This window comes from Daphnia pulex, chromosome 8 (genome assembly GCF_021134715.1).
Source record: "Daphnia pulex isolate KAP4 chromosome 8, ASM2113471v1".
NCBI classification, from domain to species: Eukaryota; Metazoa; Arthropoda; class Branchiopoda; order Diplostraca; family Daphniidae; genus Daphnia; species Daphnia pulex.
In genome coordinates this window covers 9,886,953-9,906,967 of record NC_060024.1, presented here as the reverse complement: position 1 = coordinate 9,906,967, position 20,015 = coordinate 9,886,953, and the positions used below count along the sequence as shown (strand labels likewise).

General features: G+C 44.4%; 1 protein-coding gene across 1 annotated transcript; it reads right to left on the bottom strand.

Annotated features, from left to right (window-relative positions):
• Window positions 1–12,052: 12,052 nt before the first annotated feature.
• Window positions 12,053–18,177, bottom strand: LOC124200450 (transcription factor Sox-1b-like). Its single transcript, XM_046596690.1, has one exon. It carries the CDS (start codon window positions 15,385–15,387, stop codon window positions 13,714–13,716), a length of 1,674 nt encoding a protein of 557 aa, XP_046452646.1. The 5' UTR covers window positions 15,388–18,177; the 3' UTR covers window positions 12,053–13,713.
• Window positions 18,178–20,015: the final 1,838 nt, after the last annotated feature.

Genomic DNA, 20,015 nt, shown 5'->3' with positions numbered 1-20,015 from the left:
CCACGTGGCCGGGCATCCAGCAGACAAGGCTCGTCGTCAAGCAGACCCAAATCTTCACAAACATGGTAAGTCTCTCCTCCCACATGTGAGTGGTTATTTGTATTCATTCGTGTATTAACTTGACTGCCAGATATGCATACATGTGCATGTGGTATAGTATACATACACCACGATGTCTGCCACTTTGTTGAGGAAACGGGAAACCGGGTGACATTTTTGACAGTTGACGGTCTCTAGTGAGGGGGGAGTGTGTCTCTGTGTAATCAACCAAAGGTATTTTGATGGCTGCATAGGGGACACACACTCAAGTGTACAAAGGACAAACATATATTATTTTCCCTTTTTTTTATTTTTTACTGTGTGTCCCAGTTTGTTCTTTTTATTATTTTTTCGACTCGACGCCATTAGAGACGAGAGCCACTGTGGCGTGTTGTTGTTGACGGAGGAAACGGTTTGAAATGTCCGATTTCAATTAGAAATACAAATGCGAGGGTCTAAGTTGTCGCTTCCTGTCACGCAACTCCCGCAACTATTATGGAATATATGATGGTACGTACGAATAAAATCCCTATCTCTTCGTCCGTATCTTTTGCATTTCCCTCCCTCGTCTAAACAAAACAACCGATTTCCTTTTTGGAGTAGAAGGTAAAATAAGAGAGAGGTTATTACGTTGTCAAGTCTTGTTACCCATATTTCGTAAGTCCCTTTTTCTTTTGCTGTAACGGCGGTGTTTTTCTTACTTTTCAAACCATTTGTGACAAATCAAAGGCCCCTCTGAAATTCGGTAGCTGGAAAACGTCAGTCAAAATGTAACAATTACTGGAAAGGAAAAAGGGCGAGTTTTGAATAACTCTCAAAGATATCAAATAAGAAAAATAGGAGCAGCCAGAGAGAGAGAGCAGCTATAGCTCTTAAGAGGCAAAAGTAGGGGCCCAGAGGCGAAGTCATTAAAATGTTACGTTCGGATGATTTGGCGCTGCTGCTGCACGAGTGAGAGAGTAATATAGTTTCAATAGTTGGCGCGGTAAAGAAGATGAAGAGTTGCAGTGTCATTAGCGCATTGAAATTTTGAACTTTTTCCGTCCACTTCAACTCCATTGACGGGCACGCACTACACACACACACACAAGTGTTGAGGGGTTAAAAATATCTACATATTTTCTTATTTCTTTCTTGGGCCCCCACTCGGAAGTTTGTTGCTCTACAAACGGATGAGGGAGGGAGTAAAAAATGTTTGTGGCAACTATCTCAACCCGGGACCGTCTAATTAGCGTGGGCGCACACGCTAACCTTCCCGACCGCGTGTGCTCAACTTTGTTGTGTAATCTTTTTTTTCGCCTCCATATATTTGCCCTCCACGTACAACGTGGAATATAACTTCACGTGTGCCACAAGACGTTGGTGGCTGAATCTATTGTGAACGCGTCGTCTTTTGTTAAAGAACCGACGAAAGTTTTCGTTCCGCTACCGAACGAACGCTGCCCCGCATCCAAACCAATTAAGGATCAACTCTGTTGCCAACTCTCTCTCTCGGCATTTGTCGGGTGTAGATGTTGTAGGGAGGATGTTGTGTGGCTGCCGAAACGCAAGAAAACTTTTCTCTCTCCGCGTATTGATTCGCGTCGTTTGCGAACGATTTTGACTTTGATTTTTCTCTTTTATTTTTGAAACAACAACTGAATGACTCTTAGAATTTTTGTCTTCTTCTTTTACTTTTTTGAAATTGTCTGAGGGCAAAAGAATTGACCTGAAAGTCTCTTGAAGGGGAGAGAGAAAAAAGTAGGCGGGGGGTTGTATAATTAGTTCAACTCGGAAGGTGGTTTTTCTTTCTCTTCTTTTACCTGCTCAAATGACCAGAGACCAGTGTGTTGTTCTTTTTTTATTTTTTTCCTAAGTTTAAGGAGCCTCCACTTTTTCTTTTATTCAAGAAAAGATGGACCCCCATTTAAAAAAGGTGTTTGTACGAACGACAAGTGATTCTCTTTTCCCTCTTTTTTCATGTTATTGTATTATATTCGTCGGTCGAAAGAATCTTCTTTTATTTTCCGAGTTTCTTTTCATCTCTGATCAATGTGAAACATGTTGCAGCAGCGCGTGCTTTGGCTGTTGCTTACTTTTTAAATGGCTTCATTTCCACAACCTGGAAAAAGAACCCCATTCACTCTATTAACTCACTACACGAGTTGGCTACAACTATGGCTGATCGAAATCGAATCTCTCGTCTCCCATCGCTCGAGCGTTTGTTTTTTTGAATTTTCATCGGAATGACCCTAGAAGAGAGAGAGAGGTATTTTCTGGGATGTAACCTACCGCTTTTGGGGGGGTCTCTTAACCAAATCTCTTAAATAAAATGTCGTGTGTCTTGTCGCCCCTTTTTTTTCTTTTTAAAATAATGGAGGAATTGGAAGCGCGGCAAAGTGCGCGATTTGAATGCGCGCGCGCTCGCAACGAGCCCGGGAGACTTTGAACCGAAAAAAATAAACGGGATATACAGTGTACACTATGCGGGGGTATGTGTGTCCCACCTCAAATGCTCCTTATGTCTTCTCTTTCTCTCTCGTTAATATTCCATGAAATATTCAGCTTTTTATACATGGACATTTTGTCCACCTATAAATATAGATATGTACTCTCTGAGCTCTCTCTCTCTCTCTCTACTACACACTCTCAAAAAGAACGCGTCGATATTCTACCTATATAGTATCGAATTATGTATTTGTCCCTGAATTGCTGTGCAGCCCAACCGACCGTCTCTCTCTCTCTGCGGCTGCACGCGTGACGTCGGTCGTGTCGACTGTGAACGACGCCAAAGTCGCGATCGAGTCGCCCAGCCACCACCTAACACCCAGGTGCGTCCGGCCGAGTCTACAGTCGCTTGCGCCAGACCTAGTCCAGCACCGAAAGTTGTCTTCTCATTATACACCATCGACTCGCATAAAAAAGACATCAAATTATACACGAAGGGGGGGAGGGAAACAAAATCGGGAAGATGGAGGTGGTGGTGGTTATTTATGCGACGCACCTCGACTTCTCTCTCTGCGCGCCGCATTTGAATATATTTCCTACACTGGGAAATTTTCCCCTCGAATGTATTTTTTTCTTATTTTTTTCTTGACGGTTTTTAAACGGTGCCCAAGTCCGTCTAGGGAATTTATCGTTTGGCTATCGCCTATCGAGATCATTCGTGCCTTATTATCATTATGACTAAAAGGGCCTCGAAAACATTGATGATGGTACCCTCCTCCCACGTCGTCCGCTTGGCGAAAAAGTAAAATAACTTGGAATGATGGGTGAAAGAGAAGAAGAAGAAGAAGCTGATGCTTTGGAGCGATTGGATTCGGTATGGAAAGAATTTCAGCTGTTGGTTAGTGGACGTATTCCACTTACCTCTGTGTGTGTGTATTTATGGGTGGTAGGCAAAGGTGTGCGGAGGGCAAGAGGGGGGTGAAATGGAACTATACATCTCTTTGGTGTTCTTCTTCTTCTTCCATTTTGGCTGTTTCTCATTTTAAAGGAGAGAGAGGGGGGACTTGTGTGTTGCCCAGCATCAGAGGTCTAGGTGACAGTGACATATCGGATATAATTTACGACGAGTTTCGCACCTGGATCGCTCTCCACGGTTGGAGCTAGTAAGTGTTCCCATGCATGAAGGAACGAGGGACGGAGGGGGGATGTTGTGGGGTTACTTTATATATATTTTTCCGGGGCTGCTGTGCTTAAAAACCGACGAATAAAAAATAAAAAAAAAATTTCCCTCCAGAAGCGAGAATATCGGTAAAAGTGTCGCGCTGCTTTTTGTCACACGGAAGACAAACCGGGAAAGGGAGAAAGTTTTTAAATTTTCTCAAATAAATCTGACGCAAATTACGACTTTTTTTTTTCGGTATTACCCCCCTCCTCCTCACTTCCAGACTGGCGTGTGGCATCGGGAAAAAAAAGAAATAAGAAGAGAGAGATACCACTTGGTTTGTTTCTCTCTTGCGCATATATTTAACCAACGAGATGGAGCTGGAAATCGGTCTACCCCCCATCAATAGAGAGATACTCGTTGACCCTAACGGGTGACCCTCTTCTTCTCCTCTTTTATTCATCTACATTTATTGTAGACCCTCCACCTGACGTACAACTCTTGCGGGGGCAAAATGTTTGATATTTATGTATTTCATATTATAAAGACATCGGGCCCTTTTCCCCATTTTTTGGGTTCCCTTTTAATTTCGTTCCCTCTTTCCCGTCCCCTTTTCGAGTATTTACAAAACTAATTAACATCTGCCTCTCTCTCAATAGTTGAGTTTTGGCTGGATGTAGTAGTAGAAGTCGAAACGTGCGCTGCGTTTGTGTAATAGGAAATGATATTTGTATAGTCCTGACTTTTTGGGGGAGTGAGGTACACAGACGAGCATTGTGGGGGCTAGTGGCAATGCACTCTTGATGATGATGATGATGATGTTGCTGCTGCTGCCGGGAATCAATAACATCTCGGGGTATTATAAATACAAAGCAGAAGGAGCACAGGGCCGCCCGCTTTCCCTCCCCAATGCCTTTGGAGTTCTAGCTAGACGGAATACGGTGGGAGGGAAGCTGCTGCTGCTGCAGGAGCTCCTGCAGCTCGTCCGATATGAATTGGAATTAAATGGGATTTCTATAGCTTCTGCTTCTGGGCTCCTTACTACGACTAGCTTTGGCTCCTTCTATCTGTCCAACTTCAGCCTCTGCCAGTCTCGTGACTTTTAATTGGAACGCTCGGTTGACAATGGGCCGCCCTGCATGCGGCACTGACACACTCAGACGGCCGGCAAAAGCAGCAGCAGCAGCCGAAGCTGAACACTGACGGACGGAAATCATTTATACATATATTGTATGTGTGTGTGTGTGTGTGGAGCTTTGACTGGGAAGAAGATGATGGGAGCCGGGCCAAAAGAGAGAAGGAGTGGGACCACCCAGATTGAATTTGAATACATCAAAACTACTCTCTCTCTCTCTCTCTCTCTCTCTCTCTCTCTCTGGCGATATTATTATATATTGTGACGTGTGTAGTGTGTACAGTCTGTACGTGTTCTAGCCCATAATGGATATGCATACATGATATCCATATTGATTGGCAACTGAACAGGAGGAAGCCGCCGACCTTTCGTGAAATGAGAGGGGGGAATTGAAATGCTGGACGGCCAGCTCTTTTTTTTCTGGTACCGTATTGTTGTCCGAAGTGCTGACCCTTGGTCTCTCCCGTTTTTTTCTTCTTCTCCCCAGTAGATATCGCCGTTGGGGAGAGGAAGCATTACGTAAAAAAAAGATACTTAAAAGGCCATACATCAACATATCCGAGTGTAAAAAAGGAAAAGTTTTCCCAACATTTTAATGAAGAACTTCCTCTTTCTATTAAAAAAAAAGTGTCCGGAGCTTATGCTATGTACATTTATTGACTGGCGATGTTATGTAGCAGACACTGCAACGCTGTCGAGTGTAGCGAAATGATTCCGGCTTGAAAATTCTTTATTTGAAAAGAAGAAAAAAAGAAACAAGAGCAAGCTGATGCAGCTGTTCCGGCTGCTATTCCTCCGGTCATACTCTTGTATTGCTATAGTATATAGTATATCTATATATACTAATACGCGGTCGTAATATCTGGCTCGAGCCAACAACAAGAGCCCAGCAGCCAGCACCCTTTTTTTTTCCTCTTGTTCCTGGGGGTTATTTCATTTTACGTAACGTAACCAGACAGAAAAACAGAATGTCTATAGTATGTAATACTTTGAACCCTCCCGCAGAGCGAAACTTATGTACATACATAATACAGTAAAGAGAACCATGGAATTACAAGCAACCCCCCTACTTACTATACACACACACTAGCACCCCTAAAGGTTTTTTTTCCAGGGGAAATTTTATTTTCTTAAATAAATGGACTCGTTTTTTTCACTCTTCCGTTTTTTGGTGTCCTAGTGGGTCAACTGTATAAACTATAGACCACCCCCGTAGTATAGGTATTTTGAAAAAGTCAAAATTTCACAACTGTTTTTTTGGTTTGGGACGAAATCAACAACTGGGTTCTCTTTTGGCTGGTAATGTTCGGGGCCCAAGAAAAAGTGGGGCAACTTCCAAAGTGTCACCAAGACACACCTGTGAACAATCTCTCTTTTTTTTCGGGTGTTTAGATGTAAGGAATAAACTATATTGTATACGTGTAATATAGCGTTCAAGAGAGAGAGAGTGACCATTTTGTTTTCCACTTTTACAGCTTTTTTTCAGTGTACGTTAGTTCTCTTGAATGTTGGCTGGAGGTGTCGTCTATAAGAGACGACCCCTCTGCATTTTGTGTATGGCGTGTAACAGGGCTCAATTACCTGTTCGACACCTTAGGTGTGTGCCATAAAAAAGACTGGAGGAGAAGAAGAAGAAGAAGGTCTGGGTCATTCGATACGACATTTTCTTTTTGGTATATAACACTATGGTATATACCTTTGGTTATATGGACCTGACCCTAATATAAATCTAGGCCCTGTTGTTCCTTCTCTCTCTCTCTCTCAGGTGAGATTGTTTTTGGTTTCAATTACACCATCACTTTTTTTTTCTTGGTCCTGATTCATTCAGATGACATCAGCTGTTTGGTGGAACACGAGCGAATTGAGAGAAAATTGAAGGAAAGAATCCGGTTGGTTATGTTAAAACATGGTTGTCCCTTTTTTTTTTTAAGTTTTGTTAAGGGGGGGGGGGATAGTGTTCTATCTCGACTATTTCCTTATTCGGATAACTGTGACAGTCGCTGCAGTGCCGATTGATTTATGGGCCACCACAAGCCAAAAAGGCGATGGAAACCAAATTTTTTCCGTTGCCGTTTTTTTTCCTTCTTATTCCTTTTCCCCAAGCGGCTCTTTTTTTTTTGTATTTTATTTTATTTTTGTCTTTGAATGTTATGCGTGGAATATGCCCAGCTCAAAAAAGTTTTTGTGGGCAAAGTGCCCGTGATGGCATATCAGACGTCAAGTGTCGCAGCAGCAACAGATGGCCATCTGTGCGTGTGTTAACCTCGCACTAAATTGTTGTAGCAGCGCCGGCCACTAGCAGTGCGCTGTGCGCCCGACTATTTGAACAAAAATTTTTCCTGATGACTTTTCCATCCACTTGTTAAACATTTTCAAAGGGAAAACATTTTTTATTTTTTATTATTCTACTGGCGTAGACACTTCATTGATCATTTCCACTCGATATCACTTGACTTTTTATTTTTCTTGGCTGGAACGAAAATGAGTCCACCGGAACACACAAAAGGTCATCCGAGGTCGACATCATTCCGCATATACCACACACACACACACACACTCACCTGATGGTGTTGGAAGGGACATTTGTTCAGAATTCGAAGTTCCTTTTTTTCTCTCTCTCTTTCCAACCTTTTACCTGTGACCAGGTCGAGAGCATTACCATCAGATCTCTTTTCTCTTATATGTGTGTGTGTAGTATATTCCCTTGTATGGCCTCTATGGATATAAGCAGGAAAAAAAGAAGGAGGATATACTTGATTTCAGGGGGGTTCCACACTTTTTTCTTTGGCCTGGGCATATAACCTTTTACCCCCACACAGAAAAAAATAATGTTTGGAACCCGAAAAAAAAGTATATAGTCCTTATGGAATTTCCCTCTGCCCAGAAAGGACCTTAAAAAATAAAAAAGAATAAAAAAAAATATCGAAGGAGCGCCAAGCAGTCTGGTGGTGGGTCCCGACCTGCTGGTTGCTCCGTTGTTATAAAGATAAGTCAATCGGTGGAGGTCTTGGGAGGAATCTCCAACACATGGAAATATACATCTAAACTTTCTTTTCTTGGGGGGGGTTTTATGGCTCGTGGACACTCGTTTTGTTTCTTTTCTTTTTTCCGTGCGTGTCCTCCTTGTGGAAGTTGTTCGGACCCTTTTTGTTTCACTCTTAACTGGCACCCAATTGACTGGCACACTTTGTCGTCTACGTGCTAGACTCAATTATGAAGCTAGTGTCATGTACACACACACACACTACGAGAGTAACCAGTTTATACGTTGGGTAGTGGATGTGCGAATTGTCGCACTTGTGTCAAACGACAGTCGAGGGAGAATGAAAAGATTTTCCGTGTCCCTTTTTTGTGGCTTTTTTGTATTTTTCTTCTTTTTTTCGTTTTTAGACTGAAAGGGTTGAGGGATTTTGAATGATGACAAGTGGGGAATTGGTTAGAAGAATTAAGAGGATCTTGTGCCCAAGCTTCCAGTTGAATTGAATCGGGAAATGTTGTTGGAAGAACTCCGCCTTCTATATTTCTCTCCTGTCGCTCGTCCCCAACTTGACACCTGGTGGAATTCCTCCGGGATCCCCCTTAAAAATTTAAATCCTTTTTTTCAAGAAATATTTTCCCCTTTTTTTTATTTTCTGGGGTTAAAACTTGCACCGTTTTTTGTTGCTCAAATGTATCGTGTTGCTGTTGTTTGCGACTTTCGCTGGTTTTGCACGACTCATTTTCCTTCGGTCACGCGGCGGTGGCGGCGGCAAGATTTGAATTTTCATTCATCATCATATTCTGTGTTGTGCCACTGTTCAGATGATTTAATCCGCATCTGTGGAACCCAAAGGTTCTCTCCAAGGGAATGATGTCGGAGAGGGTTTTTCGGTGTACAGAGACGAAACGCTTTTTATTTTTTATTTTTTTTTACCAGTGACAGCGGGGGGTGGTCGAGGGGGTATTTCAAGTTGGGGGCTTTTTAGCTGCTGTTGCTGCTGCTGCTGGTCCAACGGTTTCTTTCTCTTGCAACCATCAGTTTCAAAAGAAGCGCCGAACACAGAGGGGAGAAAGAAGAAGAAGTTTTTTCAAAAACTCCAGCAGTTGTCCTTATACACATTTTCCAAGGTGGTTTTCTCTCTCTATACGTTCGTATGGCGCTCTCTGGGTTGTTGCTGCTGCATGACTGGACGCGAAACATTTCGGTATCTATATATTATAAGAGAGATACACACACACTCTCATTTCTTTAGACTCTCCTCTGCTGGAGCGCGCACAATTCTTCTTCTTCTGGGTGTTGGGACCCCCTCGGGTCCGTGCCGCTCGGCGGCAACGTCTATTTCTTTTTCTATTTTCCTTCTTCTTCTTCTTCTTTGATTTGAGAAATGACGGGATTATAAGTACAAGAAAAATGCGAAAGCACCAACTTTTCCTTCTGGCGCAATGAATTCCCTCCACCATGCAGAAGAACAACTTTGGCTAATCCTACCCCACTCGATCCCAAGTTTCATGTGTATTAAAAAATTGTATTTTTAGCGAAAGTACAAGTTGAAACCGTCCATGATCCAAACTCGCAGTTTGTCAACCCAAACTATTTTTTTTTTTCTTGAGGTTGGACGAGGTTCAAATTGGATTAAAAGGTGGAATGCGAATGGCACTGGAGGGTGTCGATGTGCTGAACGTTTTCCTCCTAAAGTTTGTTCTTCTGCCCAGAAACTTGCTGAAGTTTCGAGGGGAAACCGCTCACCGATGGTTAAGGATCAGGTCAGAAAGTATTAAAATAAGATGTGGATGTGTGTGTGTCCTGTGCTGAGCTGTTGCAGCCTAGGCTCAGCCCAGCCGTGGGAAAAACGTTTTCGGGGTTTTTGTGAACCTTTTGGCCCGTTCCAGGCTCCCTTTAAGCAGCTAGGGGAAAAATAAGAAAAAGAAGAAGAAAAAATCTCTCAAATGAAAAGGAGCTTGTGCTGTGTGCTGCTCCTGCCACAGGTATTCGTCAGCAGATTTTGCGCGCTCGGTCATCCGCCGCCTTTTTTTTTTTATTTTTTATTCCTCCCCTTCTTCACAACCTTCTGGTTTGAAGGTAATAAGAAAAATAAAAAGGACCTTGGGTCCTTAAATCAAAAAACGTTTTTATTTTCTAGCTGTTTTTCTTTTTGAGCCTCGGCGGATTATTCGCGAGATAAAACTCTACGACGATGATGAGAGGTGGACCCGTTTTTTGTGGACTACTAATCGCTGCCCCAACACGTTGTAGTTGTACGACCTGGGCGATGATTGACGGATGCTCAATTGGTTTGTCACACAAAATTTCAAACTGTACACAGCAACAGCAGAAAGAAATTTTTCTTGTCGTCCTTTGTTTCGTCCCTCTTTCAAAAGTTTTCACTCTCTAATTTGTTTGTTGTACCACAACAACATTATTTTCTCCAAGGGGGTGAAGAAATGATGAAATCTTTAGAATGTATTGTCATTCGCTTGTTTTTTTTAGTTGATCCAATCTGTTGAAAATGTTGAAGGGAGAAAGAAGAGAAAAAAGGTTTCCCCAAAAATGTTTTGTGTAATAAATACGAATGGTGGATGTCAGATCTGACCAGGGATACATTTATATGGTTATATATCCCCCCGCACCCACCCCTCTCCTGTCTTGTATGTGTGTTGTAATAATGATAGGTGATGCGATAGGAATCGGTGCTGACTTGTTTTCTCATCTCTCGTTTTGCCTTACCGCCGCCGGTATAACATACAACGGAGCTTTGACTATTTTATGACATCAGACACGTCAGGGGCTATTTGTCAACCGACGGTGGGGTTTTAGACTAAGTCGGGCAGTCGGCCCAGGGTTTGTGTTTTGTAATAGGGGGTCCTAGTTACCAGTTTATCCATTTCCGGCCACCGGTTTTCGTATTATTTTGAATCACAGATTTGTATGTTTGTTTGTTTTGGGGGGTTCCTTAACTTTTGAGTTTGAATTTTGGCGGGGAGGCCTAGATGTTGAGCTTGAGACACTGTCGAAATTACACCCAAACAATTCTCTGAGAAAATGAGAGACTGCTGCAAGTACGTACACTGGGAGATAATGGTATATTATCATACAATGATTGTGATTATTATTCCGACGATGACTGGTTGTCGGTTGCGGTCAGGGGGGACCCATCATTTTGTCCGTCAGTTACCATGTGAGTGTGTGTGTAGCAGAACCGGTTGTTGAAAACAGGGGGGCATAGACCAAACACACAGAAGAGGGAACCACGCCCTCATCCGGTCGACTCTTATTTTTTTGTTCCCTTGCAACAGCCACGGACGTTGCACACACACACAACATGTATGTAGAGTTAGACCCCACGATGTGTATAGAAAAACGTCGCAGTTATACTGTTAGATGTGTGTGTACAGTCGTAATGCGCCACACGATTCTCATTATTGTTCCCTTGATTCTATTGATTCTTTCATCTAACGTTTAGGCCTATGAATGAAGGCCCAGCCCCCGTCACTTTGATTTCTTATTTTCCATGCGGACGTCGTTTCGTCAACAATCAATGCGATCAAATAGGCAAATAGGTGGGAGGTATCCAATCACGACACTCTCGAAAATAATTTCATTTCACCCGCGATTGGTCGATCAACGGTCGGTCTTCTTCAAATAATAATCATTTAAAAAAGAGAAAAAGAAATAAAACGGGGTTAAATTTTAAACGCTTTTCTTTCTGCTTGAAATGATTCGAAATGCGCGCTATAGAAGCCTAGGAAAACTAGATTAAATATCCAGGGCGGGAAGGATCCCAAACCGCAGAGTCTCTCTCTCTCTCTTTCCGTGTACATACGGGAAGAAGTTCAGAAGAAGAAGAACAAAAAACCAAACGCACAAACCTTCTTTTTTCTTTTTTTCTTATTTCGTGAGTGAGTGAAATATAAAAACTCTTCCTTCTCCTTGTGGTCAGCGGATGTAATTCCATCCGTATCACATTCGTGAAGCGAGCCACCGTCGTCTTTCTACCTTTTGTGTGTCCGTGTGTGTGTGTGTGTTGCCGAGTATGAGCCTTCTCCCTCCTTCCGCGTATTTCTTCTTCGATTTCCTTTTTTCTAACTTGCCATAACGTAGCAGCCGGTATCGTTCATCACATGCTATCATATCTTTTCTCTCTCATTTCCTTCCACCCCCTAGAAGAAAAGAAAAGAACAGAAAAAAACTTGTTGCTCTGCTACACGTACATTTCTTCAGACATTTCCTGTCGCTCTTCTTCTTTTCTTTTCTGAAATGTTTTTTGATCGATCAAGAAAAACGTGAATAAATTTTAAGGCCGAGAGACGAGTTGGTTTTCCAAGAAAAACTAGCAGTGTGTATGTAACAATACGGGAACAAAAGTTATACAAGTGCACTGGTTCACATATGTACAAAATACATCGTCGTCGATTTCAATTTTTCTGTTTTTTGTAATAATATTCAAGTTAATTTCTTTTCTTTTCTTTTTTTTGTCGTCGTCCATCGGAATGCTTTCGTTCACCATCGGGACTCTTTGAGATTTGCGATTTTAAAAACAAACAAAAATGTTTCGAGAAACAGAAATAATTTCGTGACACGAATTTATGCGTGAAAATCGAATGTAACGGAGCGTGAAACTGTTTTGAATGTCATTTACAAACGGGCTCGGAACACACACGGACTCACATACACAGAAAATGATTTTTTTCTTTTTTAGTTAATTTTTTGTTTTTCTAAGTCGATCAAAATGTCGTGAGAGAAAGAGAGAGAGAAAGAGAGACAAAGCCACGTAAAAATCGGAACAAAGAAACGCACGTTATTTGACACGAAGAGGACACACGAAGAAGAAATTAACACATTGGCGAGACAATCGCTGATCAATTTTATTTTTGATCATCAGAAATCGTTCAAGAGTTAATCAAGTTGATATACTTTTGTGTGTCTTTTATGTATGTATATATAAGAGTGACAATAATGTTGAATCACACTCTTTCGAGATGATAAGAATGATTGAATTGGATTTTGTTTTTAAATTTTTTTTTTCTTTTTTAACCGTCGAGATTTTTTCGATTGGAATTGACTCGGTCGGATCTTTTTCTTTTTTTGTGTGTGTTTTAGTTGTTTTTCACTCCAGGTGATATATATAATTGTATCGCGCAAGATGCGATTTCGATATAATTTCTTGTCGAATTTGTTTTTTTAATAATGATAATAATTGTAATAATCAAAGTGGGCAAACAATCTGTACAACGTTCAAAAACTGGGGAGCGGGGCGGGGGGGGGCAGGAAATGAATTGAGAGAAAGAAAACGAATTTGCGTGTGATAAGTCAAAAAGGGGAGGGGGGAGAGAGAAATGAAACAAATACGTAGTCAAAAAAGTATGGTTAGAAGTATTTGAAATGAAAAAAAAACGTCAATGTTTCTTTGTTTTTCATTCCCTTTTCGACAATACTAAACAAAAAATGATTTTTATATGTAGGATCAGAGATGATGATATCAAAAAATTTGTGTTATGTATACGAATGTCTCGGCTTTCCTCCATTTAAAAACTCGATTGAAATTTCGCGTTTGATATCTCTTCATCAAACTCTCTTTGTTTCAACCCCGGCAAAAATGATTACGATACAAAATCAAAAACGATAATTCAATTAGAATTGATTGAAAAAAAAAACATCATCACGTCTAAATGTGAGGTGAGGGAGGACCCGGAGATTGAGAGAGAGAGATTGAAATAATCCGGAAAAGAAAAACATACAAAATAAAAATATGATTAAAATAATTTAAAGAAAAAAGGTTGGCGGGCGATTTGAACGCCCGAACTGGTTGCGCGGATATGTAGTTGTCCGTGTCTCTCCTTTTTTCTTTTCTATTATTATTTCTCTCTCTTTTTTCTATAATTATAATAGGCTCTTTTTTGACGATGGATGGTTTTTTTAAATCTTGTTATTAGTGTGGAGGAGGAGGGGGGATGTGTTTGTGTGTGTATGATTTTACATGTGAGCCATGGTCATTCCGGCGGCTGCGGCGGCTGCTGCTGCGGCTGCTGCTGCGGCTGCGGCAGACATGGGATCGGGCGATCCGGAATGGTGATACCCTGGGTGACCCTGTAGGCCCGGAATGGGCTGAAGTCGTCCGCCGCATGTGGGATCCATGATTCCGGACGAGGCGTCGCCCGGCAAGTACATGGAAATCATGTGGCGGAGATCGGCGGCGTTTGCTCCGCCGGCCGACGGCTGCTGCTGCTGGACGTACTCGCGCTTGATGGATATCTGCTGCTGCTGTTGCTGCTGAGGCGTCGGCGTTTCCGATTTGACGCTGTTGGGGCTGTGGGAGGATCCGGTGGATCCGACGCTGCCGATTCCGGCCTGTCCGCCTCCGCTGCTGCCCATTTGAGACGATTGCATCGAGTAGGGCGATCCGGCGCCGCCCGTTCCGGCGTACATGGCTCCGTAGTTTGCTGCCGCTCCGTTCATGTAGGAGGACATGGGTGAAGCGCTTCCGCCGCCCGCCACTCCGCCGGCTTGTGGGTTCATGTCGTAGCGTGGGCCGTAGAGTCCGGCCGCCGCCGCCGCCATGTAGTGCTGGCCGTAGTTTGGGTCGTGCATCATGCTGTAGCCGTTTGGCATGTACCCGTTGGTGGCCATGTGGTGCTGGTGGTGGTGGTGGTACATGGCCGCCTCGCGCTGACTGCTGTGGTGCGAATGTAGGCCGCCTCCGCCGCCGCCGCCCTGCTGGCTCTGCTGCAGTCCCGACTGTTGACCGCCCAGCACGACGGAATTGTTGTTCATGTTGTGTCCGCCGCCGCGCTGGTGATTGCCGCTGTGTTGGTGCTCCTGGGCGTGGTGCCCGCCGCTCTGTCCGCCACCGCCGGATGACTGCTGCTGGATCAGGCCGCCTTGTCCGCCCGCCGCTCCTGGTCCTCCACCGCCGCTCATTCCCGGGTATTTGTCCTTTTTGAGCAGAGTCTTGGTCTTGCGTCGGGGTCGGTATTTGTAGTCTGGGTGCTCCTTCATGTGGACGGCCCTAAGTCGCTTGGCTTCGTCGATGAACGGCCTCTTTTCCGCCTCGGACAAGAGTTTCCACTCTGCGCCCAGCCGCTTGCTGATTTCAGAGTTGTGCATTTTGGGGTTTTCCTGGGCCATTTTGCGTCGCTGACCGCGGGACCAGACCATGAACGCGTTCATCGGCCGCTTGACCCTGTCCAGGTTGTTGTTTTTGGCTGAGGCGGCCGACGAGGCCGTCGAGCCTTGGCCCGAGCCCGGCCCCGGCTGGTGATGCAACGACTGTGACGAGGCTGAAGAGCCCGACGAGCTGAGCGCGTTGGCCGCGTGCTGGTGGTGAGCCGCTGCGGCGGCGGCGGCAGCCGCCATGGCCGCCGCGTGCTGGGCAGACAGTCCCAAATGCAGCCCGTGGGCCGACATTTGGTACTGTTGCTGGTACTGTTGTTGCTGCTGCTGCTGTTGCTGTTGTTGTTGCTGCTGTTGCTGCTGCTGGAGATGCTGAGGCGTCATGGGCGGCGACAGGGCGTGACTGGACGAGACGGACAAGTGATGCGACGACAGGGAAGTCTGTCCGGCCGACGACGGCGATCCCAGCCCGTGCTGCTGGTGAAGGTGACCCGGATGACCTCCAAGTCCCTTCATTTCACCATCCATGGTCAACATTTTGTGTCTTGACTGGGCAAATTGTTTTTTTGGGGTTTTTCAAATTTCGCTCTCAAATGTTTTGCGACACTTTTGGTTGTTGGCAGATCAGTCGGTTGATGAGTTTTTCTCTTCTCCACACTACCACGGCATAGCACAGGTCACTTTGATTTGTGTGATGAATCAATAAGAGGAGCGCACTTTGCACACAGCACACTCACACACAAAACGACGATGTTGAAAAAAGATCGGGGTTCAACTGTGTTGTCCGATATGAGGGTGTCGTCTTGTCTCCTTGGCCACCACTAGTAAAAGAATCTCAAAGAGTTTTTCTTTTCTTTTTTTCTTCTTTTCTTGTATGGAGGGTGGTAGAGAAAAGGGAGGTAAAAGAGAGATGGGGAGAGAGAGTGAAAAGAGAGAGATGGAGAGCCAACACAAGAGAGGTCTGAACGGTTTGAAAGCCGTCTATTCTGTGCCTCAATCCGGCCGTCTCTTGACTGTGTTATTGATTGACACAACACACACAACTGGCGCTAGAAGAGAACCAGACTGGAGACTACTACCTAAAGACTTTACTGCCGGGCGGAGGCAGGGACGGAGGCCCTGCCCACCCAAGAAAACCGCCGGACGCGATGGGACGGCCCACTTTTTTACCCCACACACACACGGGCGATAGTAGAGAGGGTAAGCCAAGCGGACCGACACGCCCACTGATGGGGAGCTTGACTGGGTTGTGGGGCCGGCGACCAATTGGCTGCCGGGACAAGATCCGCCTCCGCTCTTTTGAACCATTGGTTCCATCCGCTTCGACGTGGGTGTGGCCTTTTTATTTTCTGGTTCTCTTTTTTTTGGGGCTGGGATGAGCTTCCCACCTTATCAGGCCGTTAGCTAGTTAGAGCCGGACTTGGGCCAGGAGGGACCCCACGGCAGTATCCCTCCCGTGTCTATGTATATATCCCACAGTGCGCTGGGGTTCCGGAAGAGGGGCTACTAACATTTTTTGGCTCCTTCTTCTTCTTCTTGTTTTGTCTTGAGGAAAATATATAAACGACTCCTCCCTATTTTCTATGTAGCTCCAGGTGATTTCAGCGTTATCCAACATATTTATTTTTGTCTATCCACATTTTCGGCGGAATTTGGAAATCGCCGATGGGACATTAATTTAGTTCAGGCCACTCGATAAAAGATAAAATAGTTTGTTTGTAAAATAAGGGGTCCTTTTATAGACTCTTTCTCACTGGCAGAGAGACCCCCACGACGAAAATGAATCGATTGGGCGAGTTAATGAAGCTGGTCGTGTGATGTTGGTGCAAGTGGTGGCTTTCCCATCAGCTTGGCCGCAACTGCCTTTTGATATTTTTCGTGAGAGGGGGGAGAGACAGACATGTCATCCTTCTCTTTTTTTTCTACTTTTAGTTTTGTTTATCTCCCAATATTTTTACTCTTTTTCTCTCTCTCTCTCCCCTTGTCCCGCGTACGCACATTTTTCTGTGTGTCTTGGTTTCCATCGGCAGCAGTTGCGAAGCGGATGGCAACTGGAAAACCTGGTGGAGGCCCTCACCCACCCAGTTCTCCCCCCCCTCTAGTTCCCTTTTCAAGTGCATATAATAGGCCTACCTTGTTATTGATGGATCCGGAGCTTTTTTTCCGACCATTAAGCGAGTGAGAGAGATACACAATACCTTGCAGTCCGGCTAGACTAGAAACGCACCTCACACACAATACACACATTCACGGATAATTTGACTAACAAACATTTCCTAGACGGGCTAGAAATAGATGCCATTTTCACGATTACCAACTTCTCCATTTTTATTTTTTTTTTATTTTTTTTCTACAAACACCTGACGGTTGTAGAGTACACACACCGTATTTCTCTCTCTTGTCGCTTGGACCCCCCCAGCTGTCAGCTCCAGTTGCGTATAAATGGATCCTAGTGCGGCCGTCGTCGTGCCAGGAACCCGAACGCCATTCGATCGCCGTTTTCTTTTTTATCCGACACGCAACAGACAGAAAAAAAAAGGACCCAGAACATGTCTGTGTGTATTTCCACGTGTTTAAAAAGATAAAAAACTAAAGGCTTTCTCGTTACGATGATGATTACGATGGCTATCAATTCAAAAAGGCTGTCACCGTAAGAAAATAGGGAGAACATGTAATAAAACGTCGAGCGTATTCAACTCTTTTCCAGTAGTAATATTAAAATGTAACAAACAAATTTTCTTTTGAATTATTTCCTTGTGAATTAAATAAAATGAGAATAATGTTACTTCCTGAACAAACCTGAAAAAGTTCTGATCGTGATATTTTCACGCCGGTTGTGATGATGCAAAGACAGACGTCCCCCCAGTTGCCGGTGTGCACAGACGTCATATCCCACCAACCACAAACCAAATTTTTCGTCTATTTCAGACCGCAAAACCGCCCAGTCTTTTTGGCCAGATGGCTGGTCCGTATTAGTAAATGTTTTTCTTTTTGTTTTTTTATTACCCCTGAATGTTGTGAGTTGAGAGAAAAACAACAGAATGTCTGGCCGTTGTGTTTGTTTGTGACCAACGTCCCGTAAATGACCGGTGGATAAAAAACCGCACTGTCCAGCAGCTTTGTCAATCGATCATTGCTCCCAGTGTCCCCCTCTCTTTATCGCCATTGAAATCTCCTCCGATTTAAAGTTGATTTATACAAAAGTGAGTCTCGATTGCGATGATGAGTTTCCTTTTTTCCCCCTGGCGGAATCTTCCTGTTGAGACGCTAGGAAAAGAAATGGCCAGGAGATTTGCGTCCTGTATGGGAGAGATGATGAGCAGCAGCAGCAACGCGTCGTCATGAGAAATCGGCCGACTGGCCACGATCAGTGCCCGCACCGGACTGCTGGCCTGGCCTGGACTGGACGGTGGCTGCTGGACCGTGTAATTATGATCGGAGGAATAGTTAAGAGCGCCAACGAGCTGTTAGTTCAATCAGGCGAGTCTGGCGACTGTGTATGCAACTTCCGGGAGGGCCTCCTTTCACGTCGATAGGTTTTTTCTTTTCTTTCTTCTTCCGCCTGGATTATCTGTGTACGTAAATGTGGAAGCGAATATTGCACTTAAATGTGATGACCCGGGGGGGTGGGGTGGGGGGACATGGCATCAAGTTGAAATAAGGAGCGCCACTCTTTTTTTTCTCTATTTATTTTGAAAGGAAAAGAAAGAAATAAAAAGGGAAAGAAAAATCGATCGGCAGTTGCGGCACGCACTGCTCTGCACACAGTATAATATGGAGCTCGACACTTCCGGCCGAGCGACGACGACCATTTAAGGCAGGACTTGACCCCCCTCCGTCCGTCCGGAATTTTTTCCGCCGCGTCCGTCCTCTCTCTCCTTTTTTCTTCTTTCTCATTTTGTGATACCCGACTTACTCCTTCCGGCTGACTACCACCACCACCACCACCAGGCTATACTCCCGTCTCTCTATATATAAATGTGGGTGTGTGTGTGTTGTTCAGTATTCCGACTTAATGACGGAAGAAACCTTGGTAGGGCATGTCGCCATGGCAACGAGCGGGCCACCAGTCTGGTTCTGTGTGTATAAAAGAAATCCCACCGAAAGTGGAAAACTTTCGGAGCAAATTTTCTTTTTCTTTTTTACTTTTTTTTTTCGTAGCGGAAATCTATCAAGTTAATGGCGGGTAATGAATTGCCGAAATTGGCCGTTGCCGGCGGGTCCGGTTCCTGGCAGTTGTGTCTGGTCGCATCCACGGCACGGACTGTGACTCTGCTGGAGTCTCATCCGACAGAAAGGGGTGGTGGTAGCCCAGTGAGAGTGCAAGGAGGGGTGAAATGGAGCATGTGGTCATCATGAGAATCGATTCGATTGCTGCTGCTACTGCTATGCCAGCAGGAGTTAGAGAGAGGAGACAGACTGGCAAGTTGCTCCGTCAATGGATGCTAGTATTAGTCTGAGAGAGAGGAGAGACTCAGCGGGAGCAGGAAACAAACGCGTGGCCTTAATGGAGACTAATGGCCGGCCTGATGCTCTCCTCTCCTGTACAGCACAGCACTCGGTTTTTATTCGCTTCTTCTCTTTTTTATTATGTATTTTCCATTCCCTTTTTGAGATATTCTCTCTCTCTCCCCTCTCTCTCTCTCTGATTCCCATTTCTTGGCCTGTGACTCTTATTGCCGGTCGTGCGGAGTCAATCCGGAGCGATGAAACCCCCCCTCCCAACTCTCATCATCATGCAGTAGGAGTGCCATCCAGTCAGGAGCTGCTGGCCATATTGATATTCACCCCTTCAAAACTCTACTAGTCTACTACTCTCCTCCCCTTTCCAGCTCTCAGATATTAGCTGCTCTCCCTTCTGTTGACTAGATCGTTCATTACATTTCTTTTGTTTATTTTCATCGGAAAAATGAAATCATCAAAAATAGAAAAAAGTCATTTATCACCGATTCCGATTAAAAATATATCTAGTCCGAACGAAGCAAATCAAAATGGCGTGTGCGCTAGTTTTTTCATTCTATAGCATTTACATACGATGACGATATGTATATATACACAGTATATAATAATATATCGTCTGCACGGACTGTGTGTGTGTGTGTGATGAGGATGAGATGACTGTGCGTAACGGAAGCTTCCGGCAGAATCCATATCCTTTTTGCTCT

Excerpts from the sequence above, each read along its gene's own strand:
- LOC124200450 (XM_046596690.1), bottom strand. The coding sequence starts at position 15,387 with ATGTTGACCATGGATGGTGAAATGAAGGGACTTGGAGGTCATCCGGGT.